This window comes from Dendronephthya gigantea, unplaced genomic scaffold (genome assembly GCF_004324835.1).
Source record: "Dendronephthya gigantea isolate DGI-Jeju-01 unplaced genomic scaffold, DenGig_1.0 000132F, whole genome shotgun sequence".
NCBI classification, from domain to species: domain Eukaryota; kingdom Metazoa; phylum Cnidaria; class Anthozoa; order Malacalcyonacea; family Nephtheidae; genus Dendronephthya; species Dendronephthya gigantea.
The window spans coordinates 233,795-246,470 of NW_021163142.1; the positions used below are offsets into that span (position 1 = coordinate 233,795).

At 35.6% G+C, this 12,676-nt stretch overlaps 1 protein-coding gene across 1 annotated transcript; it reads right to left on the bottom strand.

The window, feature by feature from the left end:
• Window positions 1–1,711: 1,711 nt before the first annotated feature.
• LOC114536201 (growth factor receptor-bound protein 2-like) lies at window positions 1,712–12,082 on the bottom strand. The gene is made up of 7 exons (XM_028557522.1): window positions 11,904–12,082; window positions 11,699–11,796; window positions 9,664–9,764; window positions 9,332–9,353; window positions 5,785–5,944; window positions 3,716–3,931; window positions 1,712–2,725 (listed from the first exon to the last, which is right to left on the bottom strand). Exons 1-6 carry the CDS (start codon window positions 11,979–11,981, stop codon window positions 3,746–3,748), a joined length of 645 nt encoding a protein of 214 aa, XP_028413323.1. The 5' UTR covers window positions 11,982–12,082; the 3' UTR covers window positions 1,712–2,725; window positions 3,716–3,745.
• Window positions 12,083–12,676: the final 594 nt, after the last annotated feature.

Genomic DNA, 12,676 nt, shown 5'->3' on the forward strand with positions numbered 1-12,676 from the left:
TAATACTCGCGCGCAGTGTTAAAAACTAATGAACAAATATTTGTTCATGTTTTGAAGGAACAGCTAAAACAATCCACCATGCATACTGTTATTGCTTTTGTGCTTAGTCATTTGCGCTTAGTCATTTGAATACCGTAATTATTCGAATAAACGCCGCGGCGTTTATTAAATTTTTAGCAATTAGGATGCGGCGTTTATTCGAGGGCGGCGTTTATTCAAGGGAGGCGTTTATTGCAAACTCGTAACAACTCTGAATTTCAGTGTGTAATTTAAACGCCAATTTAACCAATACAATCAATCCCCAAAAAGTGACTAAGAATAAAAGTTATGTGTCTTTTCTATTTATATAATTATATAGGAAAATTGAACTGTGGTAATAAATAAATGCTTCGAATAAACGCCGCAATGACGAAAAGGTTGCGGCGTTTATTTGAGGGCGGCGTTTAATGATATTTTTGCTTGTCCCTGCGGCGTTAATTCGAGGGCGGCGTTTATTCGAGGGAGGCGTTTATTCGAGTAATTACGGTATTTTTGGGTCGTTATTTTTCCTTATGCTATTAAAGTTATTTTCAAATTCCCAGGAGCAGACAATCTTTTGTACAAACGTCAATTCATTTTCTAAAGGTCTCCTTTTTCTAATGTATGCATGCATGCCATCAATATTTCACGCACTACGGTTCAGCATATGTGCAAATGCAATTGAAAAGGCATTCAAATTTTAACTATAGCTTGATTTCTAAAGGTCTCCTTTTTTTTGATACACCCTGTAGAATTTGAATGCCTTATTATTATGCTAAACCCATGGGTGCAAAAATTAAAAGCAAGATTTCATTTGAAGCCTCAACCTAATTACTATAGAAATTTTAACAAAAGCTTCATTTCAATAGCACGTTGCTACTTTTTACAATGTATCCCAAAAAACCCCCTCTATTGAAATCACTATGTAGTTTTCAAAAATACCCTGTCACAAGCAAAACAAAAGCTCTGATTTCAAAGGGGGGTACTTTTTGAGGGGCACACGGTACACCTGTACAGCTTGTGTCCCGAAAGAAAAGTCACAAAACCTCTGCACGACTGATTTTTACTGATTTATATACCAATGACGTATATCATATATTACACGTTGCGAGTAGATATGGATTATGGCGTAAATATTAAAATGGAACAAATTTCACTTATCCAAAGATGTCTTTTAAGTGTTTTCGCTTGTATTTCCAATGCTCATTTCGTTTTATATATGAACCAAAGACCATTTGTATTTTCGCAACAACAGCAATAAAAATGACGGGAAAATTTTCGAAACTCGCATTATGTCACCCCCAAACGGGACATACGGAAAATACGCACACCGTACCCTGGATGTAGTGGCGTATGAGTACCACACACCGAGGTAACACAGTTAATAGACTATTAACTGTGGTTCTACGAGTGATTTAGTTCTCAGTAAAATACCCCCATCCATATAATAATATTAATGTATATTAATTTATTATATGGATGTGGGTATTTTACTGAGAACTGAAACACTAGTCTTGTAGAACTCAACCCACTTCATCCGGGACCAGGTGCGCGTATTTTCCGTCACGTTTAGGAGTGACATGAGTTTCCAAAATTTTCCCGCCATTTTTATTGCTGTTGTTGTGAAAATACAAATGGTCTTTGGTTTACAAATATAAAACGAATAACGAAAAACGATATAAAACTGTTTGTATATATTATAGCTCAGTGGCACTCACTCGCGAGATATTGATTTTGCCACACGAACATGAAATCCATACTGACTCGCAACCGTGTAATATCCTATATCTACTGTCTACCATAGCAAAGCGCATACAACCCTCTCTTAAGAAGTAAAATCCAATGGCATTGCTGACTGGGTAATATATTTTATTTGCTATTTCACAGTTCATCATTGCTAATCGTTAAATAAAGGAATTATAGTTTAAAACATGCACCGTTGTTGATAGAGCAGAGAATGAATAGCGGTAAAAATCACACATAACGAAATCGTTTCAACCCAGCATTTGTACCCAAAAGTGGATGAATACGTTTAACGAAAAATCGAGCATATCTCAATAATTTGTGGTAAATATCTGGTCGCCTACATGACCTTTTGGGTCTGACGCATTCATTTCTAGAAATTACAACGAATGTTTGCTCAGGGACAAACACTGTGTGGAAACAAATTTAAAGTTCCTATGCAAAAGATAATAATAATAAAACTATAATATATAACTAGTTTTCTCGATATTCTGTCCTTCCTTTATGTCAATACTTTTGATTCCCTTTGATGTACACAAAATTTATCTTAAAATAAACTTTTCATTAGAGACCTCTAGCCTATACAAATTTCAAGTCACATTTGAAAGTAGATATTTGGCACTTTCCCAGTCGTAATTTTTCTCAGAATAAGTTATGGTTTGTTTCAACAATGCACCAATTTTCTATAGACTTAAAAATTTGTGGTGTAAAGTGTGGCTAAACGCCAAGCTAAAGGTCTCTAAAACATTTCTTAACATAGGAGAGAACAAATATAAAAGTATTTTGCAAATCCGAAGCAACGAGAGGACATTTCTGCCACGACCTCTTGAAGTAAACTACTTATAACTATATATGTAAACATGTCCCAATTTGACTTTTTAATTTATTTATTCTTTGCTAGTCTGTTTTAAAACATGCTCTCTCCGTAAACCCCGCAGAGGGAGCTTCGTGATTCCTGGCAAATCTATGAAATTCAATATCAAAGATGAATAAACAGTAAGACATATTAAAGGGGAAGGAAATCAATCTTCTAATGCATGCTAGCCTGGTTTATTACATTCCTAATTAGTTTTACAACGTTCATCAGGATTCATACAGGTCAGAAATAATAAAATTTATAACTAAATAATAAATTATTCACAAAAGCTAGAGCAAAAAGAATTTACGGACTAGCAGACAGGTCATAATAAAATCAAAGAGTTCCAAGGTCATGACTTCACATTGTCAATTCCAAGAACTTTCATGTTTTCTACGAACCTTGGCTTACATATACCTAACAAGCCACCAGTCACTCAAACATGCATAGCCTACATGTGGTACTGCTCAAAAAACCCAAGAAAAATGAGCCTCAAGAAACGCGCTCCGGCCACACCCCTAAGAAAATGGGTCGTCGATAGTTCCGATAGTTGAATAGAGTCATATTTATATTTTCTAATATGTGAATTTTTGCCAACATACCAAGTCATTGGAAAAAAAAATGGCATAAAATTTTTTCGTGAATAGAATAGAAGCACCAATTCAGATTATATTGACGGCATTATAAAATGATATTATATGAGGTAATAGTGTTTGAAAGACCTACTAAATACACAATCTTTTCGATAAACACTTTCAGGAAAACATACGCGAGTTACAAACATAATTTACAATCAATTTCATAATCATATACAAAAGTTTGATCCGGGTCAACTCGTGCGTTGTGTTTGCGCAAATTGGGAAACGCGACTTCTAATTTTCAATGAAACGTTTTCTCAGCACTTTTTCTGTGACCTGCAAAGCTGGCCACGAGAAAGCTGGATGATCAAACTCATTGCAGGGTTCTCACACGAGCACTACCCTTAAAATATTCGGTTCTAATTGGAATGGTATAGTAAAGCCAGGTCATGAAATCCTATATTCTGTGTTGTGTGCATATATAAAAATTAACAATCTTTAACTCTTGTCCTATACATACGTTGCAATATATATACACATCAGGGGGTAATCATTTCTGCTCTTCCACATAGTTTGAGGGAAATAGTCCTTCATGACCGCCAAGTTTTCCTTTCCACCAGTTAGGGTCGTCTTTTTCAACCACCTCGATTGTATCACCTCTTTTAAATGCGAGTTCGCCTTCCTCTTGAGGAGTGAAGTCGAATAACGCTTTAACCATTGTCTTACCGGAACCGGCCTGAACGAGAAAGCTTATTTTAAACACACCTTCGATTTTTTAAAGGTAGGTTGGTCGAGTTAATAGCACTAAAGAATGCGAGACCGTTAGCAATGACTTCCTGATACTCCTACGGAGTATCCGGGAGTCAAAAGGGGGTTTATAAAATGTAATCCAACCTCGGCGCTAGTGTTCGTAAATCTTGGTGAGAATTGTCAACAGCTATATAATAGACAGAAGATGACGCTCTCAAGTCACGAATTCTCATAACGTGGAAATGTTATAGCATTTGTCGCAGTCAAACTCTTCCAAACAATGATGCGAAGTTCGTCCGAAAGTTCAAATGTTCTTTCCTGTGTTAAGTAACAGGCATTAAGGTCCCAAGGGCATAAATTGTCCAATCAAAATGCGCTTCGAACCGAGGAGCGCAATTTGATTGGATAAAATTATCCATGCACTTAAACATGAGAACGAACATTTAATTTTTCGAACGAAATGTGCAACATTACGCCAGAAGTGTACTGAAAAATGTGCCGCTATGACATTTCCACATTATAACGCGACTAATGGCTTTTGCTTTTGTTTAGCAAACTGCGTGTCGATTTTCAGCAAGATTTCAATGTGTCAATATATGACAAGAATTGCCCGCCCAAATATTTGTGGTTGTATTGCAAAGATAATGATCATAAACTTCGCTTTTGGAGTTTGGCTACTTGTTTTCATTGCGTGATTTTTTAACTTTGTTTTGCCTGGAAATATTACCGGTGGACATCATATCGCATAATTACTGTTTGAAAACGCAATATTTTATACCATGATAGTTTATTTTCATAAACATTAGACAAAATACGGAATTGATTACCGCTTATGAAATGAAAACATGTATAAAATAGCAATTTTTAAGTACTCAAGATGCGTATTCGGTACGAATTCGTAACTAAACCGTAATCGATTTTTCTGAAAACTCGTCATGCATGCGCTGTGATGTCAGACCGGTGATATTTGCTTACGAACTGGAGTGAAATATTCTTGAGAATGAAGCAAGTTACTAAAAATTAACAAATGAAGCTATTTAAGTAATTCTATAAAATAACATTTACAATACGCGTGTGCTGATTGGCCTAGAAGCGTGTTTCTATATATAGAAACACGGAAATTTTCCCGCCGAAATTGACAAGCGAAGTGATGTAGCTAATGAGACTTTGTGATTGAATCTAATGAAATAATTTGTACAAGGTATTTTTATTGATTTATATTATAAAAGAAATGTTTTGTCGTGTTTCATAACAGTTATAGAAACACTTCTGGGAGTTTGGGTAATTGGGAGAACTCGAAATAAATAAACTATTTAACAAATAGATTACAATGAACCGTTGTCTGTTCAGTTATAGATACACGGTATGACGTCATATGTGATAAGAACAAAAAAAGTGGCCACGAGCCGCCGGGGCGAGTGGTCACTCTTTTGTTCTTATCACATATGGCGTCATACCGTGTATATCTATAACTGAACAGACAACAGTTCATTGTAATCTATTTGTTTTATATAATAAAACTGAAAAAAATCCAAAATTAAACCGGTAAAAAGAAAATTGCTGTGACGTCATTCCGTGCGTCTGTCCTCTTATAGATCATGGCTCTCGACCAATGAAATTGCTTGAATTCTTTACGTTATTATATAAATACATACAGATCATGAGCTAACAATTTGTAAAAAGAATCCTGAATTTATACGAATATCAAGTATTCAAGTTTAAGCAAAGTTACACCGAACAACGGACAACAAAAAGCCAAACACAAAACTCGAGCATGGTAGTTATACTTCTATAAAACGCCCTACAATAAGATGTCTATGATTATATTTTAGACGGTACCTTAGTCATATCGCGTAAGAATATCTGCTGAGTTCGGCTAACGGACGAGGTGCGATGATAGTCCACGAGTTCGTTCAATGAATTAAACTTTACAACCCACAAGAAATATTTCCCAGCACCGTCTCGAAGAACTTTGAAATGTTGTACAGCATTATTATACCTGAAAGAAGAATTGGATATTGGCGTAAGGCCTGGGACAAGTTGTATAAAAGACTAGTTAACTTTTAACTGTAGTTAAGGAAAGAATTGGCCAATCAGAGTCGTCAATTTCTCAGTTAACAAGGATTTGACTATGCAAAATGTAGTTAAGTTGTTTTATACAACCGGCCCCAGATCACATCGGCGATTTTTTCCGCGATTTTCGATAGATGCGCCCGATGAATAAGTTACAAAAATTCAAACAGGCACACTCGTACACAAAACATTCGTAACTATTCACTCGTTTGCATCTTTTAAGAGAAGCGCAATCCTCAACGATTACACACTGGATTTTACAGAACACTAGATTCTGCCATTTCATTTTTATACTTATTCAATATGTAACATTTATATAACGATTTCAAGTTTGTGCGGACACGCTCGTACGAAAAAACGGCTAAGGTGAAAGAGTCTTTGGACGGAATTTCAGGCGTAAACAAACAATATAAATTTTCTCTAGAAGCGTAGGTAACTCTGCATTAATAATGAAGCGGTTTTACACTTAGCGGAATTTTGCTCGCGAAGAGGAACTTTTCTTAGTGTTAAACATAAATTTGCGTCCTCATTTTTGCTTGCAATTATATATACCGCCGCTCTAACTATAATTCAAGACCTGGTCTGAACCTAATTCAAGACTTGAATGACGATACGAGGTAACGCCAAACGGGTGAATATCGATGCGGCTTACGTCATCGTTTCAAAAAGATGAAGTGTCAAAACTAATGCGATATTATACGCGTTTACTTCGGTGTTTATTTTCAACAGCGTTTTCAAATCGATGATTAACTTTTGCTTTCGGTGAACAGGGCAAGCGGTGAACACGCCAAGCGTGTTTGTGAGAAGCTAACTTTACTCTTACTCCGATAAATGAATGAGGCGACTATATACCGTAGCTGCGGTGAACAGGAAAACAAACCACAAATTGCAAATTTAGAGTTAGCTGTTAGCCGTTTAACCTTAAAGGCTGTACTAAATATCCCCATGAATAGTTTATGCGATAATCTTATCATAATGCTTTAGCTTTTCATGAATGATTAACTGTGGATTTGAGAGTTCAAGCTGATTTTACGGTTGGCGGTTGGTCGCGTCAAGGAGTCTAAGAAGTTTTCGAGAATTCTGGCTTCAAGTCCGATGGCGATGACGTACATGTATATATATGCAGTGAAACACATGATATTGGTAAAGAAATACTTAAATCACACGTCTATGAAAAGCAGAATATATCCATCGATGGCTTGATATTTCAACACTTAACTTTATCATGCACGATTTTTTTGAGATTTCTAGGAAAGATTCTGAAAATTGTACATTCTTTCATATCTCTCCGTCCGTAGAAGCAGGTCAATTTCATCGTCAAAACAACTTGAAAAAATGTGGAGTACACACTTTAATTATTTCATTGAATCACGCAAATGCCGCATATAACGGCGCCATCCTATATAATACTTCACGGGGGCAAGAAGTGAAGATGAGGCTTTGAACAAAAGGAACAAATACTTAAGCGCTGTTTACACCTATATCAACGAGGAAATTCAGGATATATACATTCAACATGCAAGAGATAGAAATAAAAATGTTTGCAAACTATGCGATCTGTCAAAAATTCTGATGAGCGATGTTTCATGCAATTTTTCATGCAATTTTTCGAGATTAAGTAAAGAAATTTTCCAGAACTCAAAACACAACACAATACTTCGAAACCAGGAGATTTTTGAGTGGGTAAGTCGAGCGAAGATTCTAGCAGTAAAGATCGGCTTGACTACCTGTCGTTGCCAAGAATCGTAAACTTTCTTATCTTCTAAAAAAGGTGTCTATTATTCTTGCGTGTTTTACTTGATGTTGAGAAAAAAAGTGCACTTTGCGGTGTATAGCGTGTGAACATATGGTCTCAGCTTGCATGTGAAACTATATTGATCATCGTGCGATATTTCTATCGTGTAAACCAGACCCATTTCGAATCACGTGCTTGTTAATAACGGCTAAACACAAATATCAAGTGGATTTGAAAAAATACCGGATCGTGTCTCGATGAAGCTGCTCGAGGACTGGACTGACTTGAAGCGCCGAAAATGAGAAATGACGAATCTTACTTCTAGAAGCAAAATATAGCTATCTTGGTGAAGGTCTGCTCACACGATCCAATTTTTTTTTGATCCAATTCACTTCTGATGGATGTTTTATAGTCTGTTGTCTTGTGATGTATATCAGCCGCAAATCCACTGAAGCCAATGCACTATGGCTCAGTTCATCAATAGCCGACTATATTTCAGCAGTGAATTGGATCCAACAAAATTGGATCCTGTGAACAGACCTTAGTACCTATTTTAATTTGGTCCATGAAGCCATATACTGATTCGCCGCTCTTATATAGGAACTCAAAATTTATCCTTAATAAATTTAATGGCTAAAAAAAGCTTTAATGTACGTGCTTCGCATCGCCGGCAGGTTAAAAAAAACACAGTTTGCAGCATGCTACATAAAGTATTTACCTCGCGAAAGCATGCACGATTGTACCTACACGCGTAAAAATCATCATGTTGATGCAAGTTGTTACAAACAGGATGGAGCAATGTTGTGCTGCACCCTGTGAACAGTATTGTTAACAATGTTGTTGAAGCTTGTTGAACTATCAATGCTGTTGCAACTTGTTACAACAACATTGCATCAACACTGATGATTCAACAAGCCTTCGACAACATTGTTAACAATACTGTTCCCAGGGTGCAGCACAACATTGTTCATTCCTGATGCGACAACCTGACCAATTTTTGGCCGTGTACACGCCTAAAAACGCTCAGGTTGATGCAAGTTGATATAAACAGGATGGAGCAATGTTGTGCTGCCCACATTGTTCAGATTTGTTATCAACATTGAACAATATTGTTGAAACTGAATCGGGTGTAACAATATTGTTCAATATTGATAACAACTCTGAACAATGTGGGCAGCACAACATTGCTGCATCCTGTTTATATCAACTTGCATCAACCTGAACGTTTTTACGCGTGTATGTTGACTTAAAACTAAAAGCCACGCGGTTAGGTTTTTTAGTACTCGAAAAACAGCGTGTAAACACAATTAGTATTCACTCAAAAAAGCTTGTCAAGTGCGAAGATAGATGGGGATGGAGGAATGGTGGCAGCTGTCTCCCTGAAAAAATTTGAAACTAGAAGTCGAAAATTTTTATCAAATTCTAGTCGGAAAACTTGTACTTGTGCCTGTGGATTGGGTACTTTTTCCTGAGATCATTTCCATGACCCTGAATTTTAGGTCCGCATATCTATGTATGAGCACAAACAGGGTGTACTAATGACAATCAAGGAATTTATGTAAAAGAAGGCAAACTCACCTTACTGATAACGAAAAGTCACCTATAAAATAAAAACAAGAACATAAGTTTAGCGTAGATAAAATGAAGATGGCAGATTAGGAGAAAAAAACACTGATCTGATAACACACTGGACATAGCAATGTTATAATTATAGAAGGAAACAAGTGGAGGGAACTTAGTTAATACAATACTGAGGTTATTATAAAGTGTAACATGTCAGCCATATATATACTATTTACAATAATATTTAAAGGTTTTTTTGCCACTGAATATCCAATCTTTAATTGGATCTGTGGAACCCAATCCGAGAAAAATGTTTAGCCTACAGAAGTACTTCATGTAACACAAACCTGGACTTCGTTCAGAATCTCTAATCAAGAATGCTCCATCATGTGTTTGCTGTTTTAAAAGCTCTTCAGCGTTATTTCTCGAAATCTTGCCATGATACCAACTAGAAAAATATACAGCAATTGTGAATAATCTATATGAGAATAATTTATATTGGTTGTGCATTATGGACATTAGTTCTCCAGCCAGTGACTATCCATCTAATCTATTAAATCTGCAGACTCTGTTTAGACTGATTGTAGACTTGTTTTGAAGACCCATTGTAGGCTCCAGAAAATCAAATACATGTTCCACTGGGGCTTACAAATATCTCAAAATAGTGTGGAAACAACATGAAAGACATTTCTTTCACTAATAATAAAGCATTAAAGAGCTTTCACAATTTAAAATGTTTTAAAATTCTTAACACGAAGTTCATCCATTATTAACTATACAATCTCAATCAAATATAAGATCTGATATTGAGATGCTTTTTCAACATACAAAAATCCTTTTTAATACCAAAATAAAATGAAAAAAACCAAAATACAAAAACAAAGAAAAGTAGTGAAAACACTTGAATTTTTTTACAACAAGGAATGTCAATCTTTGATGGCATTTTCGGAATTTCCCCCCAAATTCCTTGAAACACAAGAAATATTTAAAATCTTTCAATCAGGTTCACAAATATTGCAAACAACTAAATTTTAAGGATCAAACTTTCTTAAAATTACACAATTTGAAAATCCTTCTTTCTTTACATAGCAAACCCAGAAAAGTTTCCAAAAAATTGATAATGCATCCCAAAGATGCCTATGAATGGTACTTTTTATTCCACAATACAGACATTTAGTTGTATTCATTATGATATTTTCAAATAAAAAAAATGAAAATAAAACAGGAATTGGTCGAGAGGTCATTGCACTTTTCCTGCAATTAATTATTACAACTTCACATAAGAGTTGCATTCTTAGGAATGTTTTTATTTTTAGGCTTTAAGGATAGGCCAACCTAATTGATTTCTTTTCACATAATTACTGTGTATCAAATTTGCCAAATAATTAATCTTAATAAACCAAATTTATATTAATTTGACAATGCAAAAGAAGAAGGTTTCAGGTTTTGAAAAGATATCAAACATGCATCTTTTGATTTGTAGATTGCTGATCGACCAATTGAATTCAATTAAAGGAGTTGTCACACACCTCCAACCAGAAATCATGTGTTTATTCAAGTTTGTGAGGGCTTATACAGAGAGGGAGAGGTTCATATCAGATGGGAGAGGGGTAAATCAGGGACAACTATATGTGTTATATATGTTAAAACAGCATCTATTGGGTGTATTTATAATCACAATACTTGCATTGACATATTTTTGGCTTATCAGTATCAGATTAGTATAAATTCGATACTTCATGTGTCATTCTAAGAAGGATTGTCCTCAACAATCCCTACATAAAGAACAAAATGGCTGCTGTAAGAGTTCAAGAGCCATAAAATGCGACTGTTAATTATAGCAATTACATTCACAAAATCTCCATATGAACCCACACAAATATTTCTTCTCAATTGGCAGGATGTCTTAGAACCAAAATATAGCAAGCCATTTTCGGTTGAGAGGTTTATAAATACTGTAAAATTAGGCAATCATTCCTATGGAACCAGGGTCAAAAGAGAGGTTTTATACTTTTATAAATTAACATAAACATACAAATAATACATACAAGTGGGATAATTTTACTCAGGAAATGTGCGCATTGAGCAATATTTACCATGTATATTGATATGGAAAGACAGCGTCTTAATATTATTATTCAGTCATTGAAGTCAGACTTCCCGAAAGAAATGACATTTAGCATTAAAATTAGAAAACTACAACTCGACGAGAAACTTGGATAGATAGAGTTGAATATATGCCATACTATTCATACTTTTAGCCCTATGCCGGCTGTATAATAAAGACAATATCTATGTTATCGCGTATTAGCTTAAAAGCTAAAAGCCTAATGATCACAGACATAAGATATTCCTCCCATCTAACTCCGCTCTTACACTTACTCGTGAGGTCTCATCTCGATATATGTAGCGGGAATAAATCCATCCCGACCATTCAACTCTGCTTTATACCAATTCTCGTCATTTTCGGTATTCAAAACCTAAATATTGAACGTTAAGTTGCAAGGAAGGTTTGTAGTCGAAGACTATGTTGTCGTTTCGGAATATTTTACAAAGAACAGCAAGTATACAGGGCTGGAACACTTACTTTTACGATCGATCCCTTCTCAAAGGACAATTCATCATCTGCCGTGGCCTTGAATTGAAATTTAGCAACAGCTTCCATGCTAAAATCGCCCAAAATATAGATGTTTACTCGCGAAATTCAACAAAAAAATATTGCTTATGCGTCGTCCTCCTTCGTCGGGGTCAAATTGCTACATTCCCAAATATGGCAGTCGGAGAATTCCGAAGACGACACGAGCAGCTTGCTATTGCGTGCGTGCTAGAATCTGCCGCGTTTTTTCATCTGCGTGCGCGCACGAAAACCTATTTTTATGATAATTTCTAAACTTTTATATGTATAATATTAATCAAATAGACGTTAGTTAATATATTACTCACTGAATTATCCACCAAACTAAACCCTAAATATCTATTTACAGGTTGTTTAAAGAGTTAATGATTTCTAAACTTTCATATACAGCACAATTTAGTAGGTACACCTTGTATAATAATTATTCGTGTTTAATTGCCTACTATTCACAAAATCTTGAAAATCTTGCCCATCCGTCTTGTTTGACTATGCTATAAAACCATACTACAACCCTCAAACCACGTAATATGCGCCCCAGGCCCTACACACAACACCGGCCATTTACTGCATCTCTTCGCAAGTGTCTATGAGAAAATCGAGTATAGGTACACGGTGTACGCCAGCTGGATAAGTGGGGGAAGGGGGTGGATATTTTGATAGTTCGTGTTCAGAGGTTCGTGCTTAACATTATTCATTTCATCATTTTAAATGGATTGTTTTTACGG